The 15391-nt window shown below is 55.4% G+C and overlaps 1 protein-coding gene across 4 annotated transcripts in view; it reads left to right on the plus strand.

Annotated features, from left to right (window-relative positions):
• The window catches only part of PTPRS (protein tyrosine phosphatase receptor type S), a 66240-nt gene that overhangs the window by 29100 nt on the left and 21749 nt on the right, over positions 1 to 15391 (plus strand). For all 4 annotated transcript variants that reach the window (XM_046685362.1, XM_046685364.1, XM_046685363.1 and 1 more), the window contains 4 exons: positions 4116 to 4385; positions 5719 to 6300; positions 7348 to 7481; positions 8427 to 8571. In XM_046685362.1, the coding sequence (XP_046541318.1) occupies positions 4116 to 4385; positions 5719 to 6300; positions 7348 to 7481; positions 8427 to 8571 (1131 nt within the window). The remainder of the gene's footprint in view (positions 1 to 4115; positions 4386 to 5718; positions 6301 to 7347; positions 7482 to 8426; positions 8572 to 15391) is intronic.

Raw genomic sequence — 15391 nt, forward strand, 5'->3', positions numbered from 1 at the left:
CCCCCCCCCGCTGGGACCCCCCGGCTACTCGGTGAGGAGAAGAGCTGGAAACGGAAGCCAGCTGGAGCATGCTGAGGACCAAGGCTGGTGTGGTCCCCTTATAACCCGCCTGGACCCTCCATTCAGGTCGGTAATTGGGGGCGGGGGTCCCGCGGGGCCACGCCGTCCCGTGGGCTCCGCGCCCACCTTACTTTCTAACCCGCACCTCAAGCTTGCAGCCGGGGGTGGAAAGATGACGCGGGTGGGTGTCAGTACCATACTGGGCAGAACACAGCGTCAGCCGCCCGCCCTGCCAGCTGGGAGGGTGCCCAGAGGCCCTATGAGACCTCCCGGGGAGGGAGGGGGTTCTGAGCCACCCAGCGCCAATGGGCACGATTCTCCCCAAACTCGTGGCAAACCAGCCCTCTTCCTACAGCACCCCCTTCGAGACAAACGGGGTGGGTGAGAAAGCAAGTGGGCAAAGCGTCTTAGGAAACAGCCTTTCTGGCTATTGGCAGATCCCTTTAACTGATGGCTGCCGGCCATGTTGTGGATCGTAAGCACTAAAATTACCGTGGTTGATAAATGCCCTCCCACATCGAACTGACTTATAATTCCTGTGCAGAAGGCTGCTACATATTCAAGACGCATGCCTTGTCTTTCCTTCTGAAAAAAGTTAGAGAGACCTTCCAAGGGATGTTCCTTCCTAAGGGGAGATATTCGAAGATAAGATTTTAAGATCAGATGCAAACGGGGTCTTTTGGGCGAGACGTTTGAGCTTCACAGAGGAACAAATTGGGTTCGCATCTAACCTTTGAATCCTAAAGCTGGCTCTTGATGTTCCAACAACCCCTTTCAGTATGAGCCTTTTACTGATGGCTTCTAGACATTTATCATGATGGCTGCTGGGTGTTATTTAATTGGTGGTTACTGGGCATTACTCAGTTGATGGGTATAGCCAATGGGCACTGTCCTCATTGGTGTCCCAAGAGGGTAAGGACACACAAGTTTGAAAGAACCACATGCCAAGAAGGGACACCAGCCTATAATTCTTGCTACTTATGGTAGTGAAAGAAGGCTCAGTTTATCTGAGATGCGGGAACCAGGCGTGCCCGCCTTTGAGCTCTGGCCCCACCACTTCCGTTCTCTGTGTCTTCCTGTCCCTGCCCTGAGCCTCTGCTCCCCCATCCACAAAGTGGGCAGAAGGACAGTCGCCTCTCCAAGTCGGGAGTGATAGAGCGAGTTGAGGAGTCCGTACAAATTCTTAGTCTTTCCTTTATTATTTTCTTTTTTATTTCTCATTCATTCCCAGACTCTCTTAAGGTGTAGCATTTCCTTGACCTTTCCCCCGCCCTGGGAGGCCAGAAGGGAACTTCACTGGCCTCATGCCCAGGCTGAGCATCGCTCATTCAGCCAGATCGGCTCCCCCCACCCACCCACCCCCGCCCGGAGAGCTTTTCTATGGGATGCTGAGGCCCCGAGGAGTTTTGCCTTTGCTCTGCAATGAGAGTGTCTGGACCTCTTTCTGTTCAGCCCTGAGCGAGGGGCAAGGTGTCACTGAGATATGGCCGCGAGGGGCTCCAGTGGGGCCGGGTCGGTTTGTTCCAAAGCTTCTTTCTCCGCGAGGGTCTCACCTCTGTGGCCGCCTCGAACCCTCCACGGAGGGTCTTGGGTGCAGGGTGAGGAGGCCAGACCCTGTGTTCTGCCGGGGGTGGGGGGGGCACCTCCCTGGGGAAGCCACAGTCCGCCTCCTTTCAGACCCCGATTTTCAGCCCCACAGCCATTCCATGTTTTGTTCGGTTTTGTTTTTTTCTTCTTGCTTTTGGGCCTTTTTCTTTCCGAGGGATTTTTTTTTTCCGTTCGGTTGGTTTGGGGATAATTTTTTTTTTTTTTCCCTCCGCTCTCTTCTTTCATTTGTTTCTCCTGGTTTTGTTTTGGACCTCGACGCCCGCCCGCTTTCTGTCCTCGATTAATTAGCTCCCCCACGCTCATCCCCCATCGTGTTCCGTTTCCATGACAACGCCGCATCCGGGCATCCCACTCATGCCTCGCTGTGGATGCCGGTGGCTGGCCTGGACCACGTCTGTCCGCTGGCTGGCCGGACCCCATTCTCCCCCCGACGCCCCCCAACCCTCCGCCCGGCCCTGCCAGAAAGCCGCCCCCCATCTCAGCGGCCGGCCCCGCCCCTCGCCCCCAGTCTGTCTGCATGGCCGTCTGTCTCCCCACCCCCGCTCCTCCCTCTCTGCCATCCCTTCCACTTCCTCATCCCGTCTCCAGTGTGACTCTGGACTTTTCGTGGGGCTTCCTTTTCCGAAGGGCTGCTGGCTCCTTGGCCCTCCTCCTGCCCCCAAGGAGCTCCCCCTTCTCTTGGCCTCCAGCCGGGGTTCAGGGAGCAGGGGCTCCCAGCTGGGAACCCAGGCTGGAAGAGAGGGAACTAGCTGCCTCCCTTTATTACACCCCTGGAGCCCCCTCCTCTATAGGGCAGGCCAGAGCCCCCCTATACGCACCCCCTCAGGGGTCCGGCTGCACCCCAAGACCGTGTGAGACAAGTCGAGATGCTGGACGTCCCTTGGTGGCCTGGTTGAGCCTCCCCGGGGCTCCGTCTGTCATCTCTGCAGTTGGAGGCAGGGCTCCTTGACCCGCCCCAAGCTGAGGACCAGCCACCCCACGTGGCTCCTCGAAGCCAGGGACCAGCTCTTTCTGGCTGGCAGGATTTTAGGTTCACCCGAGTCCCCCCCCCCCCCCCCCCCAACGGCCATGACACATCTCTCAGGGGGCAGCAACGCCTTTTAGAAGTCCCTAAGCATCCACCCCTCTCCTTTCCCACCCCGAAACCCGTCCAGCTTCTGAAAACGGAGCCCCCGGAATGCATCCTGCTGCCTTCACGGTCCGTGAGATCCGGGCCGGAAGGCTGCACCCGCTTCCCGCTGGGAATCGCACAGGACATGTCCCCCTGTTCCCTCACCATTCAAGTTCATCCCCCCATTGACTCCTCTTCTTCTTAATAATATCCTGTTTATTATTCTGCCAGGGCTGCGATGTGACAATGTGACATGTCGCATTGGGTCACATCCGCTAGAATTAACATGCAGCGTTGAAGTGGGCCCCCTCCCCCCTCCGGCTTTCTCTGTCTCTGTCCCCCTCTCTCTGTCTCTCCATTCCTGTTCTCTCTCTGTCTCTCGGCTCCTCTCTGGTCCCCACACGAGTGTGCATTCAAGGCCCCCGAGATCCAGGTCTCTTGGCATCGTCCCCCTCTCTGTCCTCCTTCTGCTTGTCTTCCTCTCTCTCTCTCTCTCTCTCTCTCTCTCTCTCTCTCTCTTTCTCTCGACCAACCTATTTTGCATGCTGTTTGTGAGTCTGAGAGCTGCATCTATCAATGGAACCTTGTCAGATCCGACAGAAGCTTTTAGAAGGGTTTCTAGACCCTAAAACCACAAAAATTTCATTAGAGTTTCTCATCTTTTCCTTGAGGGCCCTCGGGAAGTGGGGGTGGGGCCCCCGAGTCACCAGAGGGCATCTCGGCCCCCTCCCGGTCCCAGCTGGGCCCACGACCTTCCTCGCTCCCCATCTGACCTTCTCAGAGACCCCCCCACCCCCCGCCACTTGGCGGCTGGAACTTTCCGGAACTCCCTGTTTGGGAGCGCAGGCCGGGCGGGGTTGGGGGTTGCTGCTCCCCGAAACCACGTCTTTGCAGCAAAGATGAGAAACGACTGATAAATTTTTGTGTTCGTAACTGTGCTGTGACCAGCTCCTCTGGTCTCTGAAACCCTGTTGCTATGGAATAATGCTTTATGTCTCTTATATATCGATATGTATCTCTCTCTATATTGTTTGTGAAGTACCTTCCTTTGAAGTTTTGGTTTCTTTGTGTTGGAATTTGGTTTTTTAATTTGGTTTGTTTGTTTTCTTTTCATTTGGAAGAAAAAAAAAAATTTCAACGGGGGGAAAGAAAGAGCCCTGTTTATATTTAAATTGTTTTCCACTTTTTTTTTTCCTTTTTTTCTTTCTTTCCTTCTTTCTTTCTTCCTGCTCTTTCTTTTCTCCTCTGCCTCCCGTCTCCCCCGCCACCCCACCCCCCACCGCGCCCCCGCGCATCCCCCCCCCCCCCGCACCTGCCACCCCCGCCCGCCCCCCAGTCCGCCGTGTGGCTCCCCGATTCTCCATCTTGCCCGTGAGCCACGAGATCATGCCAGGTGGCAACGTGAACATCACCTGCGTGGCCGTGGGCTCGCCCATGCCCTACGTCAAGTGGATGCAGGGGGCTGAGGACCTGACGCCCGAAGATGACATGCCCGTGGGCCGCAATGTGCTGGAACTCACCGACGTCAAGGACTCCGCCAACTACACCTGCGTGGCCATGTCCAGCCTGGGCGTCATCGAGGCGGTGGCCCAGATCACGGTGAAATGTGAGCAGCACCCACCGGACACGGGGGAGGCGGGTGGTGCCCAAACCTCAGGCCCGGGTGGGGGGGTTACGGGTGGAAAACCTCTGAGTTACCGATTTGGCTCGGTCATTCGTGGCTGTGAAGGGGACAATTTTGGAAAAAAATATTTATTGGGTATAAATTATTCGGGGCCCCGAGGAATGAGACCTGGTCTCACTCTGGGGAGGTCACTGTCCAAAGTGGGAGACGGCCACACAGCCATGGTACAGGCTGATTCAAGCGGTGATGGGGACCACATAATGTCATTCGGACCCCAGAGTAAAGGTCCCACCTGCCAGGGAAGTTAGGGAAAGACTAAAAAGTTGAACAAGAACGAGAAAATAAATGGGGAGCAGTCTGTTCAAAAACAGAGAGATACGGAGGGTGGTGGGGGGCCAGGATGTGGGGGACCAGGCTCCAGATTCTCCTGATGTCTCGAGTGTGCGGTGAGATTCAGAGGAAGGTGTCCCCAAGTATTTTTTACGCTTTAAAACAGAGGCCAGCAAACTACAGCCCGCGGACTGAACCCGGCCCCCCACTTGTTTTTATAAATAAAGTTTTATTGACACACGCCACTTTGTTCACACCTTGTCTGTAGCTACTTTCGGGCTACAGTGGCAGAGCTGAGTGGTCTCGAAGGTGTCACCGTCGGCTGGGTTGTTGGGCATTTTGCTGAGGGATTGAACTCCTGGCGGATGCTTCTAGGGCCTGGGAATGCAGCTGTAAATAAAACTCGGTTCCTGTTGTGGGCGGAGAACAGGCAAAAAACGAGATAACCTCAGGTGGTGATAAGAACTGGGCAAAGGTGCCTCTAGCCAGAGAGGTGAGGGAGGCTGGAGCCGGCCACTTGGCTATGTGGGGGCAGAGCCTGCCAGGTGCAGGGAACAGCAAGCGTGGACGGGGAACAGACAGACGTGAGCCACAGAAAGCGCTGTAGACCAGGGACCACCAGTGTTTCTTTCAAACGTAAGTATTTTTCTTAAAAAGCTAATATTAAAAAATAAATATGTTCGGCTTGACGGGCCGCCTTGTCTCTGCTGTGGCTACTCAACCCTGCCACCGTAATGCAAAAGCAGCCATCGGCAATACATAAGCGTGGCCGTGTTCCGATAAAACTTTGTTTATAAAAACAGATGGCGGCCCTCACGCTGTAGTTTGCCGACCCCTGCTATAGAGGATGCGATGGGGGTCATTAGGCCCCTGGTCACCGCTGAGGAGGTGAAGGCTCAAAGAGGGCAGTTGCATGGCTGGAAGTCACACAGCCTTCACGGTCTGCAGCCAACGTGCCTGATGTCACTCTGCGTCCCGCCCACAGCTCTCCCCAAAGCCCCCGGGACTCCGGTGGTGACCGAGAACACAGCCACTAGCATCACCATCACGTGGGACTCGGGCAACCCGGATCCAGTGTCCTACTACGTTATCGAGTATAAATCGAAGAGCCAGGACGGGCCGTACCAGATCAAGGAGGATATCACCACGACCCGCTACAGCATCGGCGGGCTGAGCCCCAACTCGGAGTACGAGATCTGGGTGTCGGCCGTCAACTCCATTGGCCAGGGGCCCCCCAGCGAGTCGGTGGTCACCCGCACGGGCGAGCAGGCCCCAGCCAGTGCCCCCCGCAACGTGCAGGCCCGCATGCTGAGCGCCACCACCATGATCATCCAGTGGGAGGAGCCCGTGGAGCCCAACGGCCTGATCCGCGGCTACCGTATCTACTACACCATGGAGCCCGAGCACCCCGTGGGCAACTGGCAGAAGCACAACGTGGACGACAGCCTGCTGACCACCGTGGGCAGCCTGCTGGAGGACGAGACCTACACGGTGCGTGTGCTGGCCTTCACCTCGGTGGGCGACGGGCCCCTCTCGGACCCCATCCAGGTCAAGACACAGCAGGGAGGTGAGCGGTCGGCGGGGGGGCGTGACTTCCACAGGGGACAGCGGGATTCGGGGCCGTCCTTCCGGAGGGCAGGGGGTGGTGGGGCAAAGATGCGTCTCCGAGCGCAAGGGTGCGTCTCCGTGCACCTGGATGCCTCTCCTCGCCCGCAGCTGGCGGTCTTGCCTGGAAGCTGCAAAGTGGCTCCCGTGTCCCGCAAGGGGCTTTTGGAGATTTTCCTGCCAGCGTTTTGAAGCAGGAAGTTGTCTCAGAAAAACCCAAATTTCTGCTTCCCTTGGAAAATCGGGTTTGGCAAGCCCACGGGGCTGCCTCCTGACGTCAGAGAGATCCCCGCAGCTGCGTCCGAGGCGAGGGGGCGGTTTCCTCTTGCCTCCCTGTTCTCTCTTCCTTACTCGGCCCCCGTCAGCATCTGAGTTTGAGGACCCCGTGTCCGCTGCTGTCCTTGGAGAGACCCACGCAGCCTGTTTTATAATAAGAAGTGGGAAGCGCATCGCCCCAAGGCGGTGGGCCGGTCTCCCGCCCGCTCCAGTTGAAGGGCTGGGGGTGGGATGGGGCCCCAGCTCTCTGCGGGTTTCTGGTCCCTCCCTTATGGGGTCAGGCTTCCAGAACCTCAAATCCGGGGAGACTCAGGCCGCTGCCCAAGCGAAGGGATGAGAGGGTTGGGACCCGGCGGCTGCAGAGCGGGGACAGCATAGAAATCCACGTTTCAAAATACTGTCCCCGCAATTTCTCTGTCGGTTAATTTGGGGGCGAGGAGGCTGCTGGGGTGACTCGAAAGGGGAATTTTTAATCATTTTTGCACCGGAAGCAGAGAGGGTGGGGTATGGAGGGGGACAGCTAACATCAGGGGTGATGGGTGGGTCCCCGGGAAAGTAAGAGAAATCAGAAGAGTGGAGAACATTCCAGAAGCATCTGGAGAGGAACAGCCTTTCCACCAGGGTGGCGCTCAGCTTTTCATGAGCCTCTTTTCGGGAGAACGGGGTCCTCTGGAGGGTGGGGACCCCTCCCCGGCCTCCCCCCATGGCCGTCCCTCTGCCTCGCCCCCCCCAGTGCCCGGCCAGCCCATGAACTTCCGGGCGGAGGCCAAGTCGGAGACGAGCATCGGGCTGTCGTGGAGCCCCCCGCGCCAGGAGAGCATCATCAAGTATGAGCTGCTCTTCCGCGAGGGCGACCACGGCCGAGAGGTACCGGGCGGCGGGGGGACACGGGGGGCTGGGGGGGTCCATGTGTCCACTGACCCCGCGCCTGATGTCTCTTCCCCCCCCACCCCCGGCCCCGTGCACCTCGACCTCCTCTGCTGTCCCCTCTCCGCCTCCGCGTCTGTCTACCCCCTTCTCTCGGCCCCACTTTCTCTGCTCTCCGGTGTCTCACTGTCTCTCTGTCTCTGTCATTCGTTGGTGTCGCTGTCTCTGTGTCTCTCTGTTTCTCTTGCTCTGTCTCTGTGTCTCTCTATCTCTCTGTCTCTGTCTCTCATCTCTCTATCTTTCTGTGTCTCTGTCTCTGTTGCTCTCTCTGTGTCTCTCTTTCTCTGTCTCTGTCTCTATTTCTGTCTCTCTTTGTCTCTCTCATCTCTCTGTGTCTTTGTGTCTCTATCTCTGTCTGTCACTGTGTCTCTGTCTCTATCTCTCTTTGTGTCTCTGTCTATCTCTTTCTCTATCTATCTGTATTTCTCTTTGTATCTCTCCATCTCTCATCTCTGTCTCTCTCTTATCTCTGTGTATCTTTCTGTGTCTCTATGTCCGTCTGTCACTCTGTATCTCTGTCTCTACCTCTCTCTGTGTCTCTGTCTCTCTCATCTCTCTGTCTCTCTGTGTCTATCTCTCTGTCTCTGTCTCTCATCTCTCTGTATCTTTCTGTGTCTCTATCTCTGTCTCTCTGTCTCTATCTCTCTCTGTCCCTATTTCTCTATGTCTCTATCTCTCTGTCTCCTTGTATCTCTATCTCTTTCTATCTCTGTCTCTCTGTGTCTCACTCTTTGTCTCTGTCTCAATGTCTCTCTATCTCTCTTTGTGTCTCTATCTCTGTGTCTCTGTCTCTGTCTCTCTGTCTCCCTTTCTATCTCTCTATCTCTATCTCCCTCTCTTTCTCTGTGTCTCTCTCTGTCTCTGCCTCTCCCTGCGCCCCCCCAGGTCGGGAGGACCTTCGACCCGGCCACGGCCTTCGTGGTGGACGACCTCAAGCCCAACACGGAGTACTCGTTCCGCCTGGCGGCGCGCTCGCCGCAGGGCCTGGGCGCCTTCACCTCGGCGGTGCGCCAGCGCACACTGCAGTCCAGTAGGTGTCTCGCAGACGCGCCCTTCCCCGCGGGGGCCCCTCCGCCGCACGGCTGTCCCCTGAGCGCACTGACCCCGCAGAGATGGCACAAGCAGCAGGGGGGCGCCTCTGGCCCGCCCCACCCAGCCCCTTGACCTCGGACACATCTGCCCAGGCCGTGCCTCAGTTTCCCCCCAGTGCAGCGAGGGCTCGCCTGTGGGGCTCCCGCAGCTCCGGTTTCTCCGTCTCCCAGGCCTGGAGCCCTGGGGGATGAGCCGCGGCCGGTTTGTGCCTCGTTCGGTTGCTGAGGGCGCCGGGTCCCTCCTCCTCCCGCCCCGGATTCAGGGCTCGTGGCTGGGCCACGTCGCACTCATGGCACAGGCGTCCAAAGGGCTGCGTGAGGCCGTCACCGCTTGCGCCCCGTCGTTCCCAGAGAGAGCAGGGGGCACGGAGATGAAGCCCCGTCCCCAGACGGCCCTTCCTCCCCTGAGACAGGGTCCCCCATTGCCGGGGGCGGGGGGTGGAGGAGTCAGAGCTGACGCCAGGTTTGGGGGGCAGCGCAGGCCCCACGACAGGGTGCTCGAATTCCTGAGTTCTTCACTGTGCCCGCCCGGCCTCCCTGTCACAGACAAGTCACCTCGTGGCCCGGACACCGCAGCCGGCAGCTGGCTCTGCGCCCCCCTCCCTGCAGGCTGAGGGCCTAGGCAGCCCCTCCCCCTGCTGCGTCCTTCTCCGCTCAGCCCAGCGTGGCCTCGGCCATCGTGGCCCCTGCCACCAGGCCCTCCTCCCTGCCCCCCTCTCAGTCAGTCACAGCGTGGCCATCCCAGGCCTCGTTCCGGAAACCACTTTGCTGTTCCAACCTCAAGCCCCCCGCCAGGTGTGCGTGCACAGGGGGTCACGGGTCAGTCGAGAGTGACAGCGACTCGGGTCGGGGCGTCTGAGCCGCTGAGATCAAGGGCCTTGGAGACACGGCACCCCCCCCCCCCCGCCACCCCGGCCCCTTCCCCCCCTCCCCGCTCCCCTGAGTCGAGCCGAGGCGTCCGGGCGTGCTTGTGCGCGAGGCGATCAGTGAGGGTGTCCTGTGGCTTGGGCGGCCACGTGAGAGAGACCGGCACGGGTGTCGCCAAGGTGAGTACGCGCTGGTCTCAAGCAGGTTCACAAAGACGGCCCACCCTGCGTGCCCCCCCACCCCCACCCCGTGGGCCCACCGCTCCGGGCTGCACGGACAGTCCAGAGGCCAAATTCAGCCCCCTGAACGCTCCATCCCTCTGTCAAGAGGTGCTCCTGCCCGCTAATGGGGAGCCATGTGCCACGCATCCGTGTCTCTGTCCACACCGCCCCCCCCCCCCCGAGATGCCACGCAGGTTGGGCCGGATTGTGAAGGAGGCGGCCTCCAGGGTCGTCGAGAAGGCGGCTTTGGCCCAGCCACGCGGACCTCCGGGGCGGCCCAGGACAGGGCGTCGGGGAGAAGGGACTCCCCACTTCTCGCCCCGAGACGGGTGGGGCCCAAGAGGACTGGGAGCCGAGACTCAGGGCCAGGCGTTTCTCCCGGGGGCTGTGGGCGTCCTAGGCTGAACACAAGGGTAGGTGGAGGCCAGACCACTCAGCCGTGGGTCTCCCCAGACGCCGTCCCACCTTCCCGCCTCGCCGGCGCCACTCCAGAACTGCAGCGTGCCCACCCTGGGCGTCCCGAGACCCACCCAGAGCTCGGTCTGGCCTCGTAGCTCAGCCTTACTCCCGCCTCTCCCTCCCTCGTAAGAAAGTCTTATAAGTTAGCAGTTGAAGCGTGGAAGGTAGGTAACCAGACTGGGAGTTTTCTGGAAGGTGTCTTTCTTTCTTTTATTATGGTTTTTCTCATCATCATCGCCATCACTGTCGTTTCTTGTTTTATTACGATTTTGGTTTTGTTTTTCCTCCCCCTTTATCAGCGAATCCATTCCTCCCGGCTCATTCCTCGGTTGGTTTTTCCGCCCCTGCCTGACCCCGCCCCCCTCACCCCTGGGCACTTTTGGTTGGGGTGGCTGGTCAAGAAATGAGGGAGGGCGCCCCAAGGATCTAGTTTGGGTATTTCACTGTAAGGGGGCCAGGGGGTCATTCGAGTTGAAGTGAGCCATCACAGTGGCCCCTGGGGTCTCATTGCCCAGTGTCTTTGAGGATAGGGCCTCTGATGCATTCGGGTCCCAGACCCCGGTACAGGGTGTTCATGTGCTGAGTACTCAATAAATACACACTCCGTGAACCAATGAGGCTGGCGTGATGGTATGGGCTGTGTGTGCCGGCGACCTCTCTGGGCCTCCCTCCAGGCGAGGCAGATGCTAGAGTCAGGGCCAGTTGAGGGAGCGTGGCTCCAGCCATCCTCAGCTGGCCCGAGCTGAGAAAGCCTGAGCTCCCAGCCTCAAGGCGAGGCAGCCTGTGGACCACAGCTGAGCTGGGGGTCCCATCCTGGCTTTGCCACCACGTGCCCCCCAGGCAGGCAGCTTGGCGTCTCTGGGCCTCCGTTGCCTTCTCTGTAAAATGAGAGGTGATGTCTGGAAAGCACCCAGGATGATCGGGCCTGGCACCCGGTAGGTACACAACCAGGGTGAATAGGAAACCAAGCCGGCGGACTTTGAAACTTGTCCCCCCCCCCATAGCATGGGGTGGAGGGGGCAGACTTCCGCCACCTAGGGGGCCCATGAGAATTAAACAAGGCGCCATCAGTGGGACGCATTTTTGAGGCTGAAAAGAGCTTAGGGCTTAGGGCACACAGAAGATGCATAGAACGTGAGGCTTATCGACAGTGAGGCCCTTAGCGTGGGGCCTGGCCCCTCGTGCTCGGCACCTGGAGACCATGATGCTTAGTCCAGGAAGCTCCTAGCTTAATATACGGGAACTGTCACTGTCGCTCAACACTGCCTGGCACACAGTAGGCGCTCCATAAATGCAGCTGCGGTTTTAAATCTAAACATGGATTGGCACAGTGTTGGGCACATAGTTAGCACTCTAAGAACAGAAGCTTCTAGTAGTCTGTAACAAGTTTAACCTGCAGCCAGGCGCACAGTAGGTACCCAAACATGAGGGCTACAATTCTTGTTCTGCAAAGCTCTGGGCACAATGCCTGGCATACAGTAAGTGCTTATTAATGGCACTGTCTTTAAGGAGGTTGGCCTGGTGCTAGGCACATACTGTCAGTCTGAAAGGGCCTGGCACGGTTTGGGGGACACAGTTTTTGCTCGAAACATGGCATTATTATCTGCAAAGCCCTTGGCACCATGTGTGCAGACAGCAGGTGCGCAATAAGAACTATTACCATTTTCACATAAGGCCCTTGGCATGGTGCCTAGCATACAGTAAGTGCTTAATATGTGGGGACTACTCCTGTTATCCAGTCATATCAGCAGCTGGCATACAGTAGGTGCTTACTATGTGGGGACTAGTACTGTTACACAACAATGTCCTTCGCACAGTGCCTGGCACACAGTAGGTGCTTATTATGCAGGGACTATTAATGTTATGTGATAACATCCTTAGTTATCACACGTGCTTGGTACACAGTAGGTGCTTACTATGCAGGGACTATTACTGTTATGTGATAACATCCTTAGCATGGTGCCTGGTACACAGTAGGTGCTTACTATGTGGGGACTAGTACTGTTACCTGATAAAGTCCTTAGCATGGTGCCTAGCACACAGTAGGTGTTTACTATTTAGGGACTACTACTGTTACTCAATAATGTCCTTGGCACAGTGCTTGGCACACAGTGGGTGCTTACTATGCAGCAACTATTACTGTTACGTGATAATGTCCTTAGGACAGTGCCTGGCACACAGTAGATGCTTACTATGCGGGGACTTTTACTGTTACCTGATAATGTCCTTAGCACAGTGCCTGGCACACAGTAGGTGCCGCATAAATGACAGCTGTTATTTTTATCTGCCTAGCCCATAGTAGGTGTTCCATAAAGGAGACTTGCCGTTGATTTGTAATGGGCTGTGTGGTGCCAGCTGCATAGTAGGGGCTCAGAACAGAACTGTGATCTATAAGGATCTAGGCACACAGTAGGTGCTAAATGTGGGCTGTGTTATCTGTTAAGCCCTGAGCCTAGTACCAACACAGTAGGTGTCCAACCTACAGGCACTTTTATTTACTCTATTTATTTTATTACTCTATACAGCCTTTGCCATGCTTACTGGCACGCAGTAGGTGTTCAGGGCATGAGCATTATTTTCTTTGCAAATGAGGCCAAGAGGGTGGTCCTGGTTGGAGTAAGCCATCGGGCGGCCTCCGAGGTCCCTGGTAGGACAGGTGTGCAGTAAATAGATGCTCTTACTGTTGACCTCTGAAGCTCTTAGAGCTGTGCCTAGCACACAGTAGGTGCCTGATAAATGGGGCTTTTACGGCTGTTCCCCTGGCACACAGTAGATGCTCAGTAAATAAACGTGTTTACTATTTGTTATCCTATGAAGCTCTGACTGCTGTACCTGGCACACAGTAGGTGCCCAATAAATAGAGCTTTTGCTTTTCTGCTGGCACAATGCCTGGCACACAGTAGGTGTAATAAATATTTTATTTTTATTCTGTGAAGTCCTTGGCCTGGTACTTGGCACATAGTAGGGATTCACTAAGTAGAATTTTTTTTTTGAGAAAGATTAGCCCTGAGCTAACATGCGTGCCCATCTTCCTCTACTTTGTACGTGGGACGCCTGCCTCAGCATGGCGTGCCAAGTGGGGCCATGTCCGCACCCGGGATCCGAACTGGAGAACCCCAGGCCCATGAAGCAGAAAGTGTGCACTTAACCGCAGCACCACCGGGCCGGCCCCTAAGTGGATTTTTTTTAAACTGTTATTCTATGAAGCCCTTGGCACCATGCCTGGCACACAGTAGGTGCTTACTATGTGGGTACTAGTACTGTTATCCGATAATAATCTTAGCAGGGTACCTGGCACATAGTAGGTGCTTACTATGCAGGGACTATTAATGTTATGTGATAATGTTCTTAGCACAGTGCCTGGTACACAGTAGGTGCTTACTATGCGGAGACTAGTACTGTTCCCTGATAATTTCCTTGGCACAGTGCTTGGCACACAATAGGTGCTTACTATGTGGGGACTAGTACTGTTAACCTGGTAATTTCCTTGGCACACTGCCTGGCACACAGTAGGTGCTTACTATGTGGGGACTATTAATGTTAAGTGATAATGTCCTTAGGACAGTGCCTGGCACACAGTAGGTACTTACTATGTGGGGACTAGTACTGTTACCTTATAAAGTCCTTAACAGATGCTTGGCACGCAGTAGGTGCAGCATAAATGACAACTGCTATTACAGTGCCCAGCCCACAGTAGGTGTTCCATAAGGCAGACTTGCTGTTGATCTATAATGGGCTGTGTGGTGCCAGCTGCATAGTAGGGGCTCAGAACAGAACTGTGATCTATAAGGATCTAGGCACACAGTAGGTGCTAAATGTGGGCTGTGTTATCTGTTAAGCCCTGAGCCTAGTACCAACACAGTAGGTGTCCAATCTACAGGCACTTTATTTACTCTATTTATTTTATTATTCTGTGCAGCCTTTGGCATGCTTACTGGCACACAGTAGGTGTTCAGGGCATGAGCATTATTTTCTTTGCAAATGAGGCCAAGAGGGTGGTCCTGGTTGGAGTAAGCCATCGGGCGGCCTCCGAGGTCCCTGGTAGGACAGGTGTGCAGTAAATAGATGCTCTTACTGTTGACCTCTGAAGCTCTTAGAGCTATGCCTAGCACACAGTAGGTGCCTGATAAATGGGGCTTTTACGGCTGTTCCCCTGGCACACAGTAGATGCTCGGTAAATAAATGTGTTTACTATTATCCTATGAAGCTCTGACTGGTGTGCCTGGCACACAGTAGGTGTGCAATAAATGGAACTTTTGCTATTCCTCTGGCACAATGCCTAGCACACAGTAGGTGTATAATAAATATTTTACTGTTATTCTGTGAAGTCCTTGGCCTGGTATGTGGCACATAGTAGGGATTCACTAAGTAGAATTTTTTAAACTGTTATTCTATGAAGCCCTTGGCACCATGCCACATAGTAGGTGCCCAGCAAATGGGGCTTTGATTGCTATTCCACTTGGCACAGTGCCTGGCACACAGTAGGTGTTCAATGAATAAGTATGTTTACTGTCATTCTATTCCTGGTGCTATGTCTGGCACACAGTAGGTGTTCGATAAATAAGGATGTTTACTATTATTCTGTGAAGCCCTTGGCACCATGCTTGGCACATAGTAGGTGCCCAATAAATAGGACTTTTACTGTCATTCCTCTTGGCACCATGTCTGGCACATAATAGGTCCCCAGTAAATGGGACTTTTATTGCTCTTCCACTTAGCATCATGCCTGGCACATAGTAGGTGCCCAGTAAACGGGGCTTTAATTACTCTCCCACTTGGCAGTATGCCTGGTGCATAGTAGTTGCCCTAGTAGTTGCCCAATAAATGAGACTTGTATTGCTCTCCCACTTGGCAAAGTGCCTGGCACATAGTAGGTGCCAAGTAAATGGAGCTTTTATTGCTCTTCCACTTGGCACCTTGCCCAGCACATAGTAAGTGTTCAATAAATAAGTATATTTACTGTCATTTTATTCTTGGTGCTATGTCTGACACACAGTGGGTGTTCAATAAATAAGGATGTTTACTATTATGTTATAGAGCCTTTGGCACCGTGCATGACACACAGTAGGTGTTCAATAAGTATGTTTATTATTCTACGAAGCGCTTGGCGCATAGTAGGTGCCCAATAAGTGAGACTTTTATTGCTATTCCTCTTGGCACTGTGTCTGGCAAATAGTAGGTCCTCAGTAAATGGGACTTTTATTGCTCTTCC

Source organism: Equus quagga, chromosome 14 (genome assembly GCF_021613505.1).
Source record: "Equus quagga isolate Etosha38 chromosome 14, UCLA_HA_Equagga_1.0, whole genome shotgun sequence".
NCBI lineage: Eukaryota > Metazoa > Chordata > Mammalia > Perissodactyla > Equidae > Equus > Equus quagga.